The sequence below is a fragment of the Rhopalosiphum maidis genome, chromosome 1 (assembly GCF_003676215.2).
Source record: "Rhopalosiphum maidis isolate BTI-1 chromosome 1, ASM367621v3, whole genome shotgun sequence".
Lineage (NCBI taxonomy): Eukaryota > Metazoa > Arthropoda > Insecta > Hemiptera > Aphididae > Rhopalosiphum > Rhopalosiphum maidis.
The window spans coordinates 42,470,858-42,494,895 of NC_040877.1; the positions used below are offsets into that span (position 1 = coordinate 42,470,858).

The 24,038-nt window shown below is 33.2% G+C and overlaps 1 protein-coding gene across 1 annotated transcript; it reads right to left on the bottom strand.

Annotated features, from left to right (window-relative positions):
* Positions 1 to 272: 272 nt before the first annotated feature.
* LOC113548964 (polycomb group protein Psc-like) lies at positions 273 to 22,781 on the bottom strand. The gene is made up of 8 exons (XM_026950080.2): positions 22,578 to 22,781; positions 17,477 to 17,692; positions 13,861 to 13,948; positions 8,702 to 8,805; positions 8,538 to 8,634; positions 5,519 to 5,582; positions 5,254 to 5,373; positions 273 to 3,445 (listed from the first exon to the last, which is right to left on the bottom strand). The coding sequence occupies exons 2-8, from the start codon at positions 17,646 to 17,648 to the stop codon at positions 803 to 805; spliced, it is 3,288 nt and encodes a 1,095-aa protein (XP_026805881.1). The 5' UTR covers positions 17,649 to 17,692; positions 22,578 to 22,781; the 3' UTR covers positions 273 to 802.
* Between the last annotated feature and the right edge of the window lie 1,257 nt (positions 22,782 to 24,038).

Consider the following 24,038-nt stretch of genomic DNA (forward strand, 5'->3'; position numbering starts at 1 on the left):
AAAAGGGCGTTATATAAATATAACTAATTCTGCAGTAAGGATTTCACTTTTTAGATGTATACTATACAGCCATCGAGTCCACTGTACCTTCATACCTCGTAACATTGTACTTTTTATGTTGTACTAAAATAAACAATCAATTTAACTTAAATTGACTTAATCAAATTATTTAACTCATTTGAATCGCGGACTGTCCGCCCGCTACAACACATTCACATAATATACACCTCACTCTGTAATAAATAATACAATAAAAAACACATTAGTTTAAATATAATAATATATAGCTCGGTTTATTGTTTTATACAAAATATTATAATAATAAATATCATTGCTATACAATATTGTTATTGTTTAAGCAACATATAGTGTGTTATTTGTAAATGTACATATTATAAAAATATATAATGCGATAAATATAGGGTACCAGTCTGCTATTAATATAATAGTGTAAATATAATAGCATAATGATGTAGTGCCATCATCATTTTTTCACATGTGTGTCTTGTTTGTACAGTTTATATACATGAAAAAAAAGAATTTTACATTTGAGCTTTGACATAACATATACCGAACTCGTTAACAAAAAAAGGAATTAAATATTAGTAATAACGAATAAAAAAATAATAATTCATTTTGAACATATTGTATAAACTAACATTAAATAATAACTACTAATCAATAATATAAGTAATAACTAAACTAACTAAAGATACACTACGCAATATTAAAAAATAAAATGAAGATGATGAAGAAACGATAGCAATAGTAATAATAATAATAACTCATAAAAGGTCCCCGTTCAATTGTTTAGGTTAGTAGGTGGCCTGGCAAACAATGCGGGATTAAACATAGCTCGAGGCCATTCTACGGGTCCTTTGCCACCGTTACGCATTAGTCCATTGTTTAATGTTTCGAAATGTTGTTTCAATAGGAATGCGGCAGCCTGTCTCTGGGCCGCGAACAACAGGTTAGAGTTGATGGCTGCCGAAGCAGTTGAGGACATTGTCGGCTGTACCATTTGCCCAGGACTGGTTGATTTTTTTGAGTTGGGTAAAGAACAATTGCCCGAAACGTCGGTAGTCGCTAATTTTTTTACGCCATTTGGTGGAGACTTGGACAAGTCCAAAACTTTAGTCACTGGTTGAAGTTTTGAGGTAGGTTGCTGTTTCATGACCGTTTGCTGTTTTGTAATAGGTTGCTGTTTCGATGACTGTAGCTGTTTCGAGGTTGGTTGCTGTTTTTTAGTAGGTAACAGTTTAGCATAAGGCGACGAGTTGATCTCGATTAACTGTGGTACGTCATCCTTATTAAGTCCCAGTCTCGGAGGCGTCACCTTCCGTTCGGGGTCTTCTTGTTTCCTTTTGTTGATACTACCGCCAACGATGGGACTCGCTTCATCAAATTTCCTCTTATTGTTAGCACCATTGCCAACGATGGGATTCAATTCATCCAATTTTCTCTTGTTGGTAGTGCAACTATCAACGATAGGATTTGATTCATCCAATTTCCTCTTATTGTTACCACCACCGCCAGCGATAGGATTTAATTCATCCAATTTCCTTTTGTTGTTAGCACCACTGCCAGCGATGGGACTTAATTCATCTGATTTCTTTTTGTTGTTACAGCCAACGCTACCAATTGGACTTAGTTCCGGCGCCTTTTTCACCGAATCGGTAGCGAACGTCATAAGCTTGATGGACACGTCCGGTTGCACGACTTCACGACGCTTGGCGTCCATGTCTTGCTTTGAAGTCTCGGTCAAGAGCGACACACTTAAAACGCCATTTTCCGTATCCACGCGTCTTTCTATACGATTGTTATCTATAACATTGTTGTGTTGCATATGTGGGTCTTCCTTCATCCGTTTTGTTGGCATACTGTACAGGTTTGGTACGGGTTTCTTGTTCACCGGTTTGCTTGGCACTACCGCGGTATTACCACTGTTGTTACTGGTAACAGTTTCTGTAGTTATTGCAGGTTTCGCTAACTTCTCTGCGGCCGTTGGTACTCGCATTATCTGTAGACTCGGCTGAGAGTTCGAGTGATTTTCGTGCGAGGCTGGCAGTTGATTAGTCTCTGGCTCAGTGACTTTGGTGATCTGTAGCGACGATTCACAGTTGTACTTGTCATGCAAGTCGGTAACAGTCGGCGGTTTTAAGAGCCGCAGATCTTGGCCAACTTTTAAGAGACTTTGCGCAGCGTTCATTTCGTCCGAATTTTTCGACGACATACAACTATTGACGGCAGGAGGTTTATCAGCAATCGATTTTTTGGTCTGATTTTCGATCACCATCGCAGACTTCTCATTCATTTTATTGTCTTTCACAGCATTCGTTACAGGTGATGGTAATGGTTTGGCCGCCAAATTTCTCGCCTTATTCCACTCGTAGGACTTGCGCACTGGTATAAAAGGTGGGCGATTGGTGGACGATTGACTCCGAACAGGCACCGCGTCTGGAGTTCTTTTGAATGGATGCATACCGGGAAATCCGGGACGGACATAGGCGTTCGGTTGTACAGACGAAGATTGTTGCTGCTGTGGTTGTTGAAAACTAGGTATGGATGTATGCATACCGATCTGTTGCATCTGCTGTAGAGTAGGGACGAATTTGGCAGCAGCGGATGCATTTTTGTTTTTCATGATTAGTTTCGTGATGGACAGATTGAGCTTGGATTCTCCGACACCAGTATGTTTCTTTGGCAATGGCAGAGCAGACGGCGGAGGATTACTAGGAACAGCAATCGGCGACATTTGTTGCTGATCAACTAATTTTTCCAACTTCTTCATCGGTATTTCGGAAGTTGTACTGCCGGTTTGCTGATGTTCAACAATATCGACAGATTTATCATCTTCTTTCGTCATATTCATTGTGGAGTTTGGTTTCGATAGTTCATTTGCACAATTGTTCCTCACGTTGTCTGAAACATTTTCTTTCCTCGAACTACCTTCCGGCGATATGGGAGGGTTTAGTGGTACTATTGCTGGAGGAGAAGACGATCGACTATCTTTTTTTGATAAATCGGTTTTTGCGTTTATCTGCGCTAATTCGTTTAGACTTGATTCTGGCTTGGACTTTTGTTCTCCCTCAATTAATGTCGGTTCTTCAGTAATAGATACTTTCAAAAGTTGTGGTATAGTTTTTCTCTTATCTTCTTCTGTCGTTTCGACAGTCAAAGTAAGATCCGACCCATTAGTTTGTGATGACAATGGTGTCGTTCCCACGGCAGTATTAGTTACAGGTGATAATACGGATTCTGTGGTTATGACATCTGTTAATGATGTACTACATTTATCTGTAGACAACATTACGGGCACCATCATACGAGCATTAATCTTGTAAAAGAATCGCATAGGTTCATTTCTGTTCCAAGTGTAAATATACGCGATATCCATTATCGAGTATTCTTCAGGAAGGCTTTCTCTTCTGTACAGTAATTCAACCTGAAAAAAAACAGCTTATTTAGAACGACGAATCGACCTTCAAAATTTAGATCACATATACGATTATCTAAAAAGAAAAATTTGCCCTATAAGTGGATTTATTTATCAATTTTAGAAATTAATTTATAAATATATTGGTCGATTAACCTAAAGGTTAGTTTTGAATAAGGACTATTCAAGGAACAAATAAACATAAATTACTTATTAGAAAACCTTAGACTGGGAAAATATTATGTATAATTTGCTAAAATTCGATATTTCAATTAGAAGCTCAATTTAAAAAAGTCTCGTTTCATCGTCTCTGTACACATACACAAATTACATTATACGTATTTTATTAACAAGCATTAATTTGTATGATACTATATTTTCCAACATTACTCCAAATCAAAATATATTTTCATATTATAAAAGATTAACATTTTTAATACAATTTCATACCAATTGCATACTAAAATTCACGAAAGTGTAGACGCTGTAGTCCATACTATGTCTTAACTAACAACATTTTATTTTACAAGAAAATTTGTGTTTTGTGTCAGTAATGTAAAAAATAAAAGTAATAAATGAAAACGCGTTGCAAAATGTGTGCATTTTAACTTGTAATTATTGGGGTAGCGAGTAGATGGAACCTGTTTCATACCATTGTCACGTGTCATTTTCAAATGGTATTAATAATAAAACGTAGTGAACAGTGAAGTAATGAAAAACTACTATTACCATTAAAATGAATTATTTTTACTATCTTACTATTTCTTTATACATAAGATTAATAATAAAAAAAATTAATAAACGTTTTCTTAGTATTTCCAGATGAAGCTAGAAAGTTGATTGTTCAAGAGCAAATAACAAGATAATCAAATCACATTATATAAGTACATACGTTTTCAAAAATTAATTAAAAAATTAATATATTATACCAGATCAACATTTAGTTAAATTATATCGTATATTTTGTGATGAGTTAATTGGTCGTACATTTATAATATACAACAGAATCAAGTACTTATTTAGAATTGATAGATAACTGTTTTTGTGATATTAAATTTAAGATTAATAGGAAATAAGTTGATGTAGAATTTAAACTTAAGTGGGTTTATTGACTACTTATAAAAATAATCAAATGTCAATAGTATCTATATTCTATTTGAGTATTCTTCGATTAAAGTACAACTTAAAGGAGGTAGCAATAAAAAAAATCTTACCCTTGTACAGATACAAAGTATTTAACCAAATTAAAAATTTTACTTTAAGTAAAATATTAATACCAATATAAATATACGTGAGCTATAATTATTTAGTGCCTACATACTTATACATTTTTACCATAAACTGTAATTACTTCGTGTAAACCACTAACTACTGGTGTTAATGTTAACTACAGTAACGTTAACGTTATAATGTGGGGTTTTAAACTTAAAATGAATTATGTAATTCATACCATTGTTGTGTTTTTTGGTTATAAACACAATAAAATATTTTCATGAAAGATTATCAATGATTATGTACAACTAAACTAAGTTCCTAAGAGCTAAGACATTATACATAAATGCTCCTAAATTATATTAAACATATATTTAGCTATTTATTGTATATCATATTGACTGAAGAAGGTTTATTTGCAATTTTATTATACAATGAAGTATAGCGTAATTAATTTTCAAATACCTACAATTTGTATAAAAACTATACAAGGACTGAACATTAATATTGTTGTTTTTTTTTACAGTTTTACCAATGACCCAGCTATAAAAATGTGTTTTTAACGAATTAACAATAATTAATGATCTATTAAAATATGTTTTTACCTTGTCCCAAGGTTTTAGGTTATACTTCAGTCGAATAAATTTTTTGAGGTGCGACATTCTAACAGCTGCAGGACACTTCAAATACCGTTTCCTCACAATACATCTTTGTGGCTTGTCGGTCTAAAAAATATAAAAATAATAACAATCATTATGGATATTATATTTAATTCTTTATTTTTATAGTAAAATATAATTAGAGATTAATTGATTATTGTATACAATATTATTTTGGTATAGATATATGCATTTTTAAGATAATACTCACTCTCACTTTGTATTGTAATCCTTTGTCATCTGTGACGTTTTTCCACATTTCTTGTTCACATTCTCTGTAAAACAAATTGGTTAAATCAAACACTTGTGAACAAAACAAAAAATAATAATATACAACTTAAAAAGTATTATTATTTTTATAGATTTATGCTGACAAAATCATATAACAAAAAAACTATATTTTATTATATGACTTTGATTCAACTGAATTATTAAATAGGTTATGATTACGTTTAGACTTTTATAAACATTATATATATCGACATATAGGTATTATTAAAATTTAATTTATTGAAAAAAACCACTCTTATTCTCATTATTTGTGGAATAAATTATGTTATTATAAATAGTTGATATTATTATCTTTTTATGAAAAAATAAATTAATGAAAAATGTATTTTAAGTCAATAGCCAGTGAGTAACGGTTTTTATTTTAAAAAAAATGTATCAATCATATATTTTATGTTGCACATGATTTTATGTTAAATTATTTTTTACTAAAAAAATTGTATATTACAACAGTCCTGTCCTTTTAAAATGAGTACCGATACGATCATATATATATACACGCACACACACATAGTTTGCAATTCGGGGTGGCGTTGCAACAGCTGCAACGGTGCGCGCATGTGTATCGCGTGCTATACAAAAGACACGAAGAGCGAAAACAACGGTGGCATTACTACAGCAGTAGCAGTTGATGGTATTTGGTGTTAGGTGGAGGAGAGGGATTAGAAAATAAGTGGCCCGTACGACAATCAAATTATGAAACCCTGAAATTCCACACGTGAAGATAGCTCAATGGTGGGGGTATATATTCATCGCCATTTAATATAAAACGGACGGAAATTATTCGGTGAAGGGTTGAAAATGTTAAACAATAGACATATAGTTTCCATATAAAAATTTCGAAGGGGTGAAAAAAATTACAACTGTCAATCATTTATGAATTACGTAGTACATAAATGTTAGAATTCAAAATAATACATTCATAACACAACTCTAAATGGACCTGCGACTACCGAATGATATTAAAATGTTATCGATAAAAAAATATAAAAATATATACATATAAATATTATGAGATAATCATAACCTTATATTAACATAAAAGTTAATTTCTATATCATATTTAAAAAGTCAATCACATCGTGTCAGTATAAAATTTACGACCACATATGGTTTATACAACAAAGATTAGGTTTATTCCTTATTCCTTATTATTTTTGATTTATCAACACAATACATTATGTGACTATATTATAGTACTATACGAGTATATACTATTAACTTAATTATTTAGAAAAGATTACCTATAATAAATTAATAAATGGAAACTAAATACACTTCATCTATATATGGTTCTAAAAGTAATAATCATAAGAATACATTTTTAATAAAACGTATTTATTATATATACCAACGAGAAAAAAAATAATTTTCTTATCATTTATAATCAAATTAAAATGTAATAACTAATAACTATAATAATAAGTAAAAAATTAACAATTGATCTTGAAAACAATAAACTGCTAGTGGAGGATCTCAGAAAAATGCGGTTTTCCTGCCCGTCGTGGTAACCAAGGTAACCGTGCTGGGCCCTGATCGATATGTATAACGCGCGGGGAAATGCATTTGAGGGCTGTTTCTCTTTTTCACTATAAATTGAACGTAGATGAGTACTAAGAACCTGTAGCTATCAGTATATACTGTATACAACAATTTAAGGGAAGAGTGAGATATAACCATATAGCTTTTTAAAATATAGACCTACTTGTTTATGTTGTGTTTTAGAAATTCTATAACATATCTTCAGATATGAAAGTCAGTAATTTAAAATTACTAATTAATAATTTGTTTTCACGCATCAAATAATGCAAAATTAACGAAAAATTGAAATTTTTTTTTTTTAAGAAACCTTACCATATTTTCTTGACCCTTAAGTTTATTTTCAGTAGTTTTTTAATATCTTACTAAAATCGTTTATCTTTTGTAATATTTGTAAAGGCCCTTATGGGTAAACAAATAATTAGAATACTGAATTACTTTCATATTTTTTTTTATTTAGATGCCTCAATGAGTAGCCAATTACAGCAGTTCATAAATAATATATATATATACAAAATCGGTAAGTATATGTATGGTATAATTATTTTAAATTATATAATTGAATAATCATTTAAGGTTAGAAAAATACTTGTGTACATATATTATATAATTAACTGTAATCTATACAATATATCCGATATAATAATAATACACAAGGAAAAATACATTTTATTTATTTAAAGGTTAAATGCCTGTTTAAATATTTTAGATAACCTAATATAAAATAATAAAACGTCATTTTTCGGTTATCAACGTATTAATAATAACCTCTACCGGGAAAATTTCCTATTTTTTGCCGATTTGGGATAAGTAATACCTGCAGTAATTACCTCCCCCTCTCCGCAAACACACACACACAACACCACTAAACAGTCGTTCGTCACCTAAACCACAGCGTATATCTGAATATATTATAGGTATACCTATAGGATGCTTCGACAGTTGAAATTATCACTTGTCTATTGAAGAAAACATCACGTACAGCAGATTCTGCAGATCAGTGGTCACAGGGTTAAAGAAGTTTTTTTATAGTATATGTATCAATATACACCTTATATTCGTGACATCAAAGTTTAAATAGTTTTTACATTTATATCGAGTACATGTAACAATATAGAGTGTCTAACACAAATACTACTTACTAACCAGATTATAATGCAATACTTTGTTGATGATGAGACAATATTTTATATTAAAATCTTATATAAATTATATTAAAAAAAATTAACTATTATATCATTGAAATTATAATTATAAATTTTAAATAAATATAGAAATACATGAAAATCAAAATCAATAATCGTGTACAGAACTAAAACCATTCAAATTTGGAATTTTGGTATCATTATTCCTTCTAATCATATTACATAATCAATTTTATCGTTAATTTGTAAAACACTTACTTATCGTAATATTCCAATGAGAGGCTAATTAATTCATCAGCAGTGTATACGATTCGATCCACGCTAACACCCCGACATTCCGGTTGTAAATGCATGTCTGTACGAAAAATAAAAAAATAAAATATAAAGTTCTTAACATCTCACAAGATATAAAAATATATTACCTCTGTGAGGGTGTTTTTGATAAAATTCTTGTCTACGTTTCATTTCTGAATGATATAGCCCAGGGACTAATTTGTACACGATGTCTTGTAATGCTTTATCAGGCCTGTGAAAATAAAAAATGTTATTACATAAAATTTACATTAACACATTATATTAACTAGTTTACAAGTAAATTTTATATCTACACAAACAGGTATAGGATGAATATTATGATTATTATAGTTTCCTTAAAGCTAATAATCAAAATGTCTTGTTAACATTATAAAATATAAACTGGACTTTTTTTTTTTATTAAAAAATCTATCATAAGCTACTGAATTTTTAATTTTATATTAACCAAATTTAATGCATAATATTGGCATTCGTCCAAATATGCTCCACAAGTTTACGTTTGCTTAAAAGTAGATTTCACTTATTAACGTAGTATACATATAGTAATATGTTTATTTGAATATGTTTATTCATATTTTGCATAAAAATTTGCATGCATTATTTTCCCAGCTATATTTAATCGGTTAAATGACCTAGATTAAACTGTTGTGGAGGGGTTTCCATTCAATAACAAAATCAGTAAAAAGAAGCGGTAACTAATAGGGAATGGACCAATATATTATATACCTATGATTCCTGTTCTACTGTTCTATACTTACATAATAATATATAAAGGGATATATCATTGTAATATATATATTCATAGTCCTGCATACTAAAGTGTATTCAATTATCTATATGTAGGTACATTTCATCACCTTTTATTTTGTAACTGATATTTTTTGTATTGTAATGTGATTAGGTACTGCAGTGGGTAATAAATTGTTTATACACATAGCTATATGAATTTTAAATAATATTACACATAAACTTACACATATCATTTTTTATAAAATTGTCACAGTAAGTTGTTACTATAGATATTTATAGTTAATACAAATAATATTGACTATATGTTGGTATAGAGTATATTTAATATCTTTAGATATATTTACGTCAAATTAGATATTTATAAACCACGTAGTTACATATACAAATGTAGGTTTGTATAACATTGTGCAATAAAAAATATATTATAAAATAAAAAATAATTATGTCTAAAATCAAATTGGGTACTTTAACCCTTCAGTCAAGAGGTTACTATGAGTTTTTCTTCTAACTATATATTATGACTTTATTATGTACTTTTAAATCTTCGCGTCGTTGCTAACTTTCAGACAAGCCTTAAAAATCTTCACACAAACAAAACCTATACTGGTTCATACAGCACTAAAAACACGATTGTATATAAATGAAAAAAGGTTTATCGGAATGAAAATATGTCTATACGTGGAATAATTGAAATAAGGGATGTATAAATGTACATAGTATCTAATATATAATACATATAATAAGAATATAAAGATGAGAACAGCAACGGCAGAAAATTTATCGTAAACAAAGCGAAACCTAGATTATTCCTGTTATTACTATAACAATAACTAAATTTACGGTACACTTCTGTTATCTTGTTAATACTTATTTTATAAATATATAAGAACGGAAATGGCATTTCTTCTCTTTAATATAATATCTTCGATGTTGCACAAAATAAATGGACAATTTAAAATGTTACACACTCGAGAATATGACGAACTTACATTTAGGTTAAATGTAGGTAATAAGTATACCAGTGAAAATCATTAAGTATACCTACAGTTGTTTAAAACACAAGCGTAAACTCGTAAACATATATAATTATTATACCAAAGAACAACATAATTGTATCATTTTGTTTCACTGCTCCACTTTTGGTTGTAAAAATTTTTCTAAATAAATATTGAATTTAATTGATTATCTTATTTATTTCATTAAAATATAATAAGTTCAGTATACGTGATGGGTGGTCTAATCAGGCAAAATGAAAAGGGCCCACACAATGACGACTTTTTACAATGTGACAAACAAAACTAATTACGCAAAAACCAACCCTGCGGAGGTTAGTGTGTAGGTGACTCGAGAATTTCGAAATTGTTTTCCATTTATTATATACATGTAAAATATAATAGTCCAATAGTTCATACTGTTGTTGGAAAAAAAAATAGTTGTTGATGATATGAGCACAAATAAAAATCGTGAACAGTGCACCACCTCTTACGTGCATAATATATTTGTATATGTATATATATAACATTAATGTATACGTACGAAGGGTATTATTGTATTAATGCATATAGTATATTTTTTGTATGAGTGATTGTTGAGTACAATAAACGAATACCAAACGCGCGTATAATGAAATTATTCGATTAACAATTTTCGAATTATACATGCAATGTTTCACATCGTTATTTAAACGCGAACGCGCCGGCAATTTACGAGTGCGGACTAGAATAATGACGACGCGATAATAATAAACATGAACTTCGAACGCGGGAATTGTAGTTCATCTGTGTAGATAAATAAAATTAAGTGTAAATTGTATGTGATATAAATGTTTAAACAGCGAAAAATCTATCTTGTAAAACAATTTCAGAAATATAAAATACATTTGCTGTATTACCTATATATATACGCAGAAAAAGAAGAACTTTCCCGAAATTCCGTGTTTTAAAACAGATTCGGCAACGACCGCGAAAAAGTAAATCGTATATGTGGCAACGCAATGGACGCGAAAATCCAAAATATACCTACCGACCGCACAACTGCGAGCAAAGTGTGCAATATATACATGAATGAAGTGCTATTGTTATTTTCTCCCATGTCTCCCAGCCTGCTCTCTCTCTCACACACTATCTAAACTGATAATAATAATACATACGTATAATATAATGACTAGGACGATTTCGAATAGTCGAATATAACGCTCACTATATTATCTGCAATTTTTTTATTTTTATTTTTTATGACACGAAAACCGGCGGCGAATACGGCAACGCCGGAGAGAGAAAGAGGCCATTGACACGGGCGCCGCCAGCGCGGTAGGGAAACTCGACTTTGCCGTATAGTGTACCGCCGTCCACCACCACTGCCGTCCGTACATATTTATACGTGTGCGCGTCTGCCGCCAACATAAACATACACATACACACACACACACACACAAACACCGCTCACCGTACCGTAACACTTTTCCCGCGAGAAAAGCCCAGCGGCGGCGACTGTCGCACGTTACGCGAACCGTGAAATCACAGCGACACAGGTATGTGTGTGGGGGGTTGTTGTGTGCGTGTAACTCGCTCAAACATTCAAATATTTTACGTGTACACGTAACTACGATACATACAGTTTATCTAGTTATTATATAGGTAAACTATGTATTAAAATATTAAAACAAATAAATTATAATATACGCTATACAATATACATTATACAATACTACTACAACACAAATCCATTTTTTTATATTTCACCCTTTTCGTATTTTTTCTTGTTTTTAATTTATTTGTTAACGATATTCATCGTATACACGTCACTTTCATAATAACAGAAATATTGTATGAAATGAAACGCCAAGACATATATATATCTATAAGAGTAAACGTATACGGTTCGAATCGTGAAAGTCAAAGGTGATTATTATAGTTGATATGAAAACATGGATAAAATATTAAGTTTTATGTTTAACGTTACCTATTATCGCTTTTTTGTATGGCAGTACAACCTCTACGCATTTAAAACTATAATACAGGAACAACCATACAATATAGTAAGTACCTACCAATTGCCTAATATATATAATTATGTATAAAAATAAACTTATATTATAGATACTTAAAAAAAAATACCAAATCATCAATTATAAGGATAATACCTACTTATTTGTGAACAAAATAAATTATAATAGATGGACTTATTAATTTAAATAATATAGGTATTGTGTATATTCAAGTACGAGTTATAGTAGGTACTTAGCTATATAGAGAAATGATGCATTTATATATTGCATAAATATTATATTATCTCATATTTTGGGTATGATAATTCCTGCACATTATACTCATATTTCGTACAATTCAAGTTGAATCTATATTGATAAAAACAAAATAAATATATTTTATGAACGATATACATTTTTAAATAAAAGTTTTACTGAAATGTATATATACATTAATATTATAAACACGTGTTATGAATTTTAGATTTGTAAAGTTTATTCATACTACGATAATATGACAGTTGTTTTCGATTTTTTTCGTAAGATTCACAGTAATCCCCTAAACCATTAAAACTTTTCTCGTCACTTCGGGTGAATAACTTGGACCCTAATGCTTTTGTCTCGTAGTCATTATACGCTTCATTTTCACAATGCATATTATATGAACAAGTTTGCTCTTTTCCAAAAGTCACTAACTGTGTCAAATGAGAAATATATACAATAATTTTTTAAAGCATTAATATTTGTTTGAAAAGTAACTATTTAAATTTAAGTATAGATATCTTTATAGAAAATTATGAACTAATTTTTTTTTATTAAAAATAAATTATTTTTCAAATATTTTTAGGAAATTGTACATGCGAGTATAGAAAATTGAAAAAAAATTTAAATTTTATTTTTTTATTGGCTTAGAATATTATATTTGGACACAGAGCGTTTATACTACAAGTATACAGCCTATATATAGCTATATAAGTTCGATGTGGGTTTATTATTATTATTACAGCCGTAAAAACCAGCGGGAAGTATGAGCAATATGCATGATATTATTTATATGTAAAGTATATGTTATATGTATATAGGTATCTCTAAGCGCCTACCCTCGTAATCTCAAACGGTACACGCGTGAATAAAATGAACATGAGTCCAACAAACATAGCGAAGTAATGACGAAAAATACAACCATGAGGTCGGTTTCCATATCTCTTACATATGTATATACTTTAAAATAAAAATATAACACTGGAGAGATAATGTATTAATCAGATTTGAATATATTAACATACCATTTATTCATGATTTATGAACCATTTATTAATAACTGTATAGTTTATAAAAGAAAAAAATGATACTTACTATAAGGTACCTCTACATAATATATATATATATATATATATGTGTGTGTTATATTAAGAAAAAGAGAGAGATAGAAGATAGTGAGAATTCTATTACTATCTAAATAATTTTTTTATAGAGGCATGTTATTTAGAACAAATGTTTCTAAAGAAAACAATTCAATTTTAAACTTACTTGAGAACTTTGCTGTTTTGAATATCTTCTCGGCATATAGGACAAAAATTATTCTTATCCAAATGCAGCACAATGCAGCTCCGACAAACTGTAAAAATATATTATTTATTTAGTAAGTATGGTATATATTGTTTGACGTTATTAGTTTCAAAAATATAATAGGTATAAAATAAGTAAATATAAATATTAAGTATAAAATAAAATTTTTTTTTAAAATTTAAATGAATCTGTTCGACAAATTCGCAGTGTTTTTATCATACAAATGAAGTGGAAATCCGACTGAAAATTCGAAGCGATTAGCATATTGTCACTGGTTAATCGACCAAGTTTTGCTCATAGTATTATTCAAAGTTTTACCCTCCCCCGCGTGTGATGTACACGGGTTCAGCCTTAAGCGTTTCGGTATGCATAACCGGGAAATATTTTAATGAAATCTGCCTGGCGACTTTGAAATTCAAATATATCAAAGAAAAAACGCTGGTTTTATTAAACGAAAGATTTGAAGTGGAATGGGTCGATTCTTATAAACATATATAATGCTCTATGTTTTGTTGAATTCACACATCATATTCTATACGACGACACGGTCTCATATACACGCAATGGTTAATTTTATCGGTCAAACAAACCGATTCAATCGGCTTAAATGTTTTATACCAACGGAAAAAGTCATAATATAGGTGGACAACCTATAGGTTTAAATATGTTATAATATACGTTAATTACCTTTTATATTTACAATTATATGCAATTTAACATTATAGGAATTACAATTTTCTAGTTAAATTATTATTATTTGGAAATAATACGTCTAAAGTAAAAATTTAAAACAGCATACCTGTTATGTTTTTCAAATAAATATGTATAATATGAAAGAATCTACATTTCTATATCCTAACTACATAGATGTATACCGGTAATATTGATTCTCATTTTGTATTTAAAACCAAAACCATATTTAACTAAAATTCAAGAAAAATTGAACAATTGCGGTAGCAACACTTTAAATTTTAGTTTATATTTAGTATACTTATTAATTATATAGTACTAATATATTATTGTGAATCGTAAGTTCATCGTATACATTGGAAGACCAAAGTAAAATAATTATATGCTCTTTTGATTTTTAAATAAAGGTTAGGTATATATATTGCCAATATGGCAATATTGAACAAACAGACCAAAAAATCATATCAATTCTACATGTAACTAGCCTAGTACACTGTAACTCATTTCAGGCACTATACACATGCAGTTCAGTATCTATCTACAAAAAAAGTCTTATCTGATTTCATAATGCCTGTATACCACAAATGTAGATAGAAAATTGATTTCATAGAAGTACAGAACGTGTAATAAACATTTCCTGACCCAGAACTCGGCGTTAATGAAGTGTGAAAAAAAATCGTCGACCGAAAAAAAACCCCCATAATAATAATAATCATCATGACGGAAGGCTGATGCTCGGAGCGGAGGAGTAATAATAATATCGTAATAGTATATTATATAGCGTCGGTGCGCACTCGCGGGGTCGTCATTCCACCCACCGCTCTGTATCCCCCGTCCGCCCACCGACGGTACGCGCCGTCAGTTTATCCACTACCCGCCCGCCCGGTCCGCGGACCCGTTGCGAGAGAAATCCGAAAACGTTTTTCACGGTCCCTCACCGCCGCCGACGCAGTCGTCGTCCAATTAGAGGCGTACAGGCCGGCACAGAACGACGCGGCAGCGGAGCGGACGACGGACGGACGGAAGAATATCCCCTCTCGCATCGCCCCGCGGGGACACGCCGAAGCGGTAAGCAGCGGGCCCGTACCGAACGCGGCGGCGGCGACGACGAACGATGCACACAGGTCCTCGCGCCGAATTTACGAGCCGTAGGTTAGTAGTAGTAGTAGTAGTAGTAGTGTGGCGGCGGAATATATTATTATTATAGTGAACGAAAGCGGTGGGGAGCGACTGACGTTCGGAGGGAACGCCGCACAGATGGTTTTTGTTGTGTTTTCCTCGTAACGGTGTGCGGGGAGCGCGGGCGCGGTACACTTCTACTACGGAGCGCCGTTGTCATTTCGCCGATCAAAACATACCGGCACAACGGCAACGTCGCACGCACACACACACACACACACACACAAGCGCGCGCGCCGCCAACAGCAGCAGCTCCACCGTCTACGCTTTTACTACACGCGGTGCGCGTCGTCGACGAGACCGGCTACGGGTACGTAACACGAGAGCCGCCGACGCTGCAATAAGCATACCGCACACAGTAGGCAATCAATCACACCGTACCCACGTCGTGTCGTCAACCCCTCTCCGTCCGCGCGCGACGAATTTACTTTCGAAATAGCACCCACCACGCCGCTCCGCCCGTCCGACTTGCACTCGCGGCGCCTTCGCCAATCTTAATATCCATTAACGTGCACGAGAATTTCGCAGGAAAAGTATACGGAAATTGTTTTACATAATATAATTGTATGCAATATTACGGGGTATAACCGCGTACAGCCGTATATTTTACGCGCACAATTAACGTTGCCCCGGATTTGGAAAATATAATACACAACGGTTGTTCTTTCATGTTTTTTTTTTTTTTTTTTTTTTTTAATTACTCTTTTCAGTTTTCACTGTACGTAACGACACTACGCGAACCTTTAGATAGACGACACAAAGCTATAAAATAATAATGTGACCGCTGACGGTTTGTCAACGGATAACACTATAAAAGGCACGCGGCTTTTGTGTAACGTTTTCTATGCGTGTAGCCCTTTTTGAAAAAACTCCCATACACACGAGGAATCTCAGATGCCTCATTGACATAGTTTATTCATTAACGAGACGTTCTTAATTGAAACATGCAATGTTTACCCGGCGAAAACCCATCACAAAAACTGTGATTATATTATAACTGTATTATTTTATATGCAAGTTATACAGTCGTCTGCAGTGTCATAATTTTTTACAATTTTATACAATTATCCTATGTCATAAATTGAAAATGCTAACAAAATACGAAACGTCATAAAAGCGTGATTATATTAATATATTTAATTTTTTTTTTCAGCTACAGTAAAAGGTCAGTGAGACGGTAACATCACTTTGGGCAACAAATTGTTTAAGGATTTAATGGTGACAATAATACTGGTATAATCAAACAGTTAAATATCAATTTATTATATAATAAATAAGGTGTAACTAGACTATTTAACAAACTTCCATTACAAATGTTACTATATTTGTTAAATAGTCCCGTTACACCCTGTATATACTTAATCTGTACATAAAAAAAAAACAATAGTGCCATTGTTATTTATTCTTTGTATTGACTTCTTATCATCATCGATATGACAAACCATACAGAAAGATGAGAACATGAAGACACATATTATATTGAGCATTAGTACACCAAGTATTTGGGGAAATTATTCCTGTATACTTATAGAATATACAGTACATTATGTACTATAAGACAATGTGTTCGTTTATTTTTGTGCAAGTATCTTACAAGTATTATTTTATAAGACTTATTGAGTACAATAAATGTGCAGACTTAAAATTATTACAGATTATTGTGATAAATAGTTTATTATGTCTATAATAGTTACTTTAATATACTTACAAGAATGAAGACATTCGACGATGGAAGTAGCGTCTACCAAATATCCACGGCACAAGACGCAAATTAGTTGACGGTTAACGTCAGTCAGTTTTACTCTTCCACCTATGCAGGGCACGACTGGATCGCCGAATAATTTTTGCAGCAGCCACGGAGGCGACGACGATGACGACATGATGATGACGATGATGACAATATATCAGAACTACGGTTTCAATTCTGTAAATTAATACAAAAATGAAATTAATCAAATTATAATTCTATTATATATACCTCGGTATAAACAAAACAAATATTATTATATAAAATCCCTATATAAATCTTATATACCTGCTGAATAATACTTATCGCATACACCGTGCGTTTTCAGAGGGAGTAAAAAAAAAATGAAGAAACTATATATATCCGGTAGGGTAGTTTCCGAACTAATGACGATCCCTGTATGTGTGTATAAACACGCGAGATGGAAGGGGACACATAGGGGTGAAACTACCCTAAGCACACAAGTTCAGGTAAGGAAAAAGGAAAACTTCTATATCATAAGTAGTGTACGAAAATGAAAAAACGCTACATACTTATGTACTATATAGCTATATAGTCTATAGTCGAATTAATTGAAGGCATATCACTCACAAGTTGTACATAAGGTATAGTGAATGGGTAACTTTTTGGCCGAAGAGTCTCATCGACGCTTAATGCACACATACAACATTAACGAGGACGATTTTTCAATGAAATTGGATTCGGATTCGTTTATGTGCGTGTATAGTATGCACGTAAATAAGACGTTAACCTTGCCCGTTATATACGTACACTTTTTCTTCTTTGTATTTAATGGTGGCCGCACATTCAATGACAAACGGTCTGTACAGTCAGATAATTTAAAATAAAAATAGCCAATGGCAATCGGTTCATTAATATACACCTTGAGAATATATTATATTCAAACGCGTGCGCTTATGTACACGCACTGCACAATAGAGGAAAATCATCGACCTTTATAATCTTTATACGTTGTTGTGGACTACGCGACAAGTCAATGGCATCAATACGCATGTAAAGATAAACCAAGTAGGTATAAATGTATAAACAGGTACAAGATTAATATCGTATATTGGGATTTTTTTTTACCGAAGTCTCAGCTGAAGTTATAATAATAATAGGCAATAATAAGGCGAGTGGTTTTTTATCATCGATTTATTCGCCGTAAAATACTTACGTCCGTTATAATTCGAGAGGGATAAAAGCATTCGACTGCATCAGGAATAAGAATACCCGCCAACAACAGCCCTGACAAGCATTTTCACAGTGACTGAACATACCCATCATGGGGAAAGAAGTTTAGGACACATAAGGTTTCCTTATGCGTGTTAATATAGGAAAGTCCAGGTGATACATAGAAAAAAAACCGATAAACCGGTTTCACCCGTTATTGTTCTATATAATGGCTATTTCAAGGTATTAAAAAGGCGAAAATCTCCGGTTTTCTTAGATAAAAATAAAATAAAAATAAATTTGTATAATTTAATACTTTAATGCGATACATACCTATGTAGGTATATATATAGTATAGACCATTGCTGTAAGTGTCGCACTTATTATTTGTAATAAATGAATTCGATAATAATGTGGTGGCGTCAATAAAGTGAAGAAAGGTAATTCAACAAAACCTTATGAATGATATCTATGTTTAGGTTGAAACTGTTTTTATTTAATACTGAACCACTGATATACAGTGTAATATTTATTTAAAAGAGCCTTTGATATATATTGAAGATGAAAAGGTAAACGAATCTGACAAGTATAGTTCCTTATATATGGTACTATGTATACGGACGGAAATTTAGTATAAGGTATCAAAATCTAATCCTAATGTATTTTTCCTGCCTTCACAGTATACTGTATACATATATTATAATATTTAAAATTATATACAAACAGAAAATGTAAGTGATGTCCGCACTATACTTAAGATAATTACCTACTAGGTATCCACTCCGTTGTCAATACGGTTGTGTACAACAAGAGTAAAGGAATGCAATAACTAATAAGTATATAAAAGGGAGAAATGATCGTGTGAAAAAATTACAATGATGTCCTTCTATAGTGTGCATAATAATATATTATATATGGGAACAATCTTGTATAATATATTGACATGCAAAATACTTATTTTGGCGGCAACTGCAAACACAACACACATACTGACAACAGCAACGGCCTAGTAGGGATATCATAAAGTATTGTGTACCTATATATACATCACATACATACGATTTTCAAATACATTTTTCCTCTTGCTTCACATGTCAACGATTGTACGTCTATGTGAGAACACAATGAGTATATATGTATAATACATATATATATATATATAGGTCTACACTATAGGTAGGTACACAGCGCGGTGAGAGTATCAATAGGGGCTGCACCTTTTGTTTATCCATAATTTCCGGAACGGGAAACAAGCACACTGTATACAAGAGGGGTTCGTTTATCGTCTGTGTGCACGTATAGAGCAATGCATGTACACGTATGTATGTATGTATGTATACATATATAAATGTATATGGGAAACCGGTTGTTTTTAGGGCCCTGAAGAATGCAATACGGAGGGGAGTAAATATAAAAAAAAAAATCAAATTAAGATACGACGGTCGACGGAGAAAAAAACCGGGCGTGATAATTTATAGTTCTGGAATATATTCCAAAAAATTATTTAGCAATTTCATATTTTTGAACTTCTAACAGAGATGATAGTTGCATGTATTGTGTGATATCATAATATATATATATAGAAAAGTAAAACCGAACACGATAACAAAAACACATCTAATATTATAGTAAATAATAATGTCATCTGTGCTTCTGTTTTAGATGACGCTACACACATCTATGTTGACACCGTCTTACAAATACACAACATAGTAAATTGTTCTGTAAAATAAATTTTTGTGTTGCTAGCATAATTATCGACCTATTATCAAAGTTAAAGGAAAGATTATATTCTGTATCGACTGTATCCAAGCGTTGGCCGTTTTTCAATGTTTTATTTTTAAGCAAGATATGAGTATTGTAAATATTAAGTTAAATATCGAAAAAAAGTCCAGCACTCAAGCACAGAAAAGGTTCTTGCCTTTGACTTTTATAATAGGTCAATCCACTCTAATATTAAAGCTGACAACTTAAAATTGATTCTACTAAACAAAAATTTGCCATACTGTAAGTTTGCAAAACAGAATAAACACATACGGGTATATATAGTGCCTCTTAATGTTATAAATTATATAATAACAATATATGCTTGTGGTCGTCGCCGAGTACGTACAATGATACTAACCCAATATTCACATAATAATTATGTAACTCACTTTTTAGAGGCCACTGTAGTTTTAAATGTATAAAATGTCAAGAATATACCAATATATGCGAGTCTAACACCAACTTTCAAAAAGAGCATAAAATAATAAGTCAAAACGTTGATGATTATAACTTCTTTCTTTCTTCCAGACAATTTTTTTTTTATACGTCATCTAATAAAAAAAATTATTACTGCCAAATACACATTTATATATAAATATTAGAAGGACGATCCGTATAAATGTCATTGAATTACACACAAACGCTACCGCCAGATACAATCAGTGTCCCTCCTACCGCGCCAATAATCATAAAATATAATATAGACATCACCATCAGGAAAACGCATGTCTTTTCCCGTCACGTGTACTAGCGACGGCCGACACAGACGCCGCACCATGGGGTAAAAGTGTTACCAACTGTGTGAGATAAAGAGTGATGGAGAGACACAGAAAGAGTGAGAGGGGGAAAGAGAGTAAGAGAGAAAAAAGAGACGGTCCCGAAAAGAACGAGTATAATACAACCAACTCCCCCTTCCCGACGACGACCTATATATACAGTATACCTACGTACACGATATGTTATCATCTTATCGATATAGCTGTGTAAAACGTAGGTATATAATTATTAATAAATGTATAATAATAATAATTTATGTTTTTGCATGAATTGCTAAAAACTAATAATAAAGGAAAATACAACAATAACAAATTTGTGCTCCTGTATAGACTCGGTGACTTAAATATCGATAGCGGATAGTGTGTTGACAATTCATAGGTAAAGTAAAATTAATTAAAAATATTTAATGGTTAGATTACAATTTTTAATTACTTACGCACCTATATAATATAATTATTTATGTATACAAAGAGAGCATACTAAAGTCTAAAACACATTATTGTACATAATACAATAATATATTATACACTATTGTAGTGTTCAGAGTTTCCCACGGCAACAACCGGTCCGCGGCGCGTCGGGGGTGGGGAGGAAAAACCGTTTGATTGCGAAAGAGAATAAAAAAAAAAAAAATTACAAAAAAAAAAGGATAGGCAACAGACCTATACTGGCAAAAAGTCGACCGGTGCCTCACACAGTCTACGCGCCGAGGGGGGAGGGGTGACGGAAAAGAGTGAAAAAGAGAATGGGGTGAAAGACTAAAAGAGAGAGAGGAAAAATAATAGGGGGATATAAATTGGCCTTCATTGAATGGGCACGGCGGCGGACGAGAGCGCAACGCGGTGAAGGGAGGAAGGAAACCCACGGGTAACGGCGGCGAGTGAATGAGCGCGGCGGGATCGGGCGGCGTATGAGCGGCGCGGTGAGCAAATCGACGGACGGGCGGGTGGGGTGGGAGGTAGCGTTATATTACACACGAGACCATGTCGGGGTTTCACATGCGCTACACGCACACACGCACACGCGCACACGTAAACGCACACGCACAATCGGACAGAGGGGAACCGCCAGCGTGTGCGACGTTGCCGTTTCGCGTCGGTGCACGAGTTTTCACCGTTGTCGAAATAGACAACACAAACGGCCGCCGCCGCCGCCGCCGTGTTGACGGTTTTTTTTTCCTGAACTCAAACTACGCAACACGGCGGCGGCACGACAAATCTCACGTAACGTCGTCGACACAATAAATTATTAATAATGTATATATATATATATATATATATGTGTGTGTGTGTGTTATAACCATTATTATAAATATATTTGTATATTATTATATTTCGGTACTTACCACCACGGACGATCGCCGGCGAGCATAATAGTTTCGACGAAAAAAATTGCAATGACAACGACGAACGCGATAATCGCACAACACTAAGCGAGAACCCGCACGGTACACTGCGGAACGGGTTGAGAACGCACGAACAACTGACACGGCGGCGGCTGGGCGGCTGCGAGCGAAACGCGCGGAGAAAGGTCGAGCGGACGTTATCGCGCGACACCGGACTAGAGACTGACGCGGAACCAGACCGACGCGGCAGCGGTGGTCGGGAAACGGGTCCCGGGCCGCCGACCGGGTGGGGGAGAACGGGTCGCCGGGCCCCGATTGGACCGGCAGGCCGGCGCCCCGCCCCGCCGCACGGTCAGCATTGGCCCGGTGACGTCACGCCGCGCTGACAATCGGAGGGGTGCGAGGCAACGGCGGCGGCGGCGGCCGTGACAGCCGTTGGGATTTCGGCCCCCGCGTAGAATTACCCGCCGCGGCTCGTGAATTATCGCACGCGGTCGCATGTGCCTATATCGATTTTTTTTCACTGCGCCGCGCGACTGCCCCCACGCGTCAAAGTCACCGAAACGCGGTCCTATTTTAAAACTGCCATCGCCGCCCCTCTGCGTCCATTCTACGTATGCGTATACACATATTATTTATAGATATAGAACATTTGTATGAGTCTTTTCGAGCACGTCGTATAGGCCACCGCGAGTCTGATGGCGCTGCAAGCGTTCGACCGGACATTTTCGTTTTGGTTTGGCCGTTTACCCGTATACCTAGTGATCTGCGCACGGTTTGCGCGTGGTCACTTGAAATTAATAAATTAAAATAATAAACCACGCTGCAGCTTTGTGATTAAACAATTCGGCAGTTCAATATGACTTTAAGAACAAATTTAATGCAGTATGGTTTCAATAAATATAGTCACGTAATAATACTAAATAATAATAACAGGTATCAAATAACATAATTTATGCTTGTTCAAGTCTCATTTCAGGTACATTTGCTCCGGATGTATGAATAAATAATAAATAAAGATTTTATGTAATAGAAATTTCAAATATTTACCTTAATCTAATCGTTATTCTGTGTATTCCTTTACCAACAAACGGCAGTCTCTAGCTAACTTGCAAGGCGTTCATTATAGGCACGACCAATTGTCAGCTAATATACCTGAAGCCTAAAGGGCAAATAAGGTACCTATTATATATTATAAATAATTTCAATTCAGCTCATATTTTACGTACCTATATTTCATATTTGTAAAAAAATATTAAATTATTTGATCCGATTTGATTATTATTTTTATATGAATATATATATTCATACATCATATACATTGAAAACTATAGTAAATGTAACACCTACACCATTTTTAAGTTTAACTACTGAGTGGGGAAATGAACAGCTGTACTAACGTGAGCAGCATATTATACATAAATAGGTACTTCTCAAAAGTCAGTATATAATATTAATCAT

Excerpts from the sequence above, each read along its gene's own strand:
- LOC113548964 (XM_026950080.2), bottom strand. The coding sequence starts at position 17,648 with ATGTCGTCATCGTCGTCGCCTCCGTGGCTGCTGCAAAAATTATTCGGC. Across the intron at positions 13,949-17,476 it reads CGTCGAATGTCTTCATTCTT|TTTGTCGGAGCTGCATTGTG; the intron begins GTAAGTATATTA and ends ATATTTTTACAG. Across the intron at positions 8,635-8,701 it reads TCAAAAACACCCTCACAGAG|ACATGCATTTACAACCGGAA; the intron begins GTAATATATTTT and ends TTTTTCGTACAG.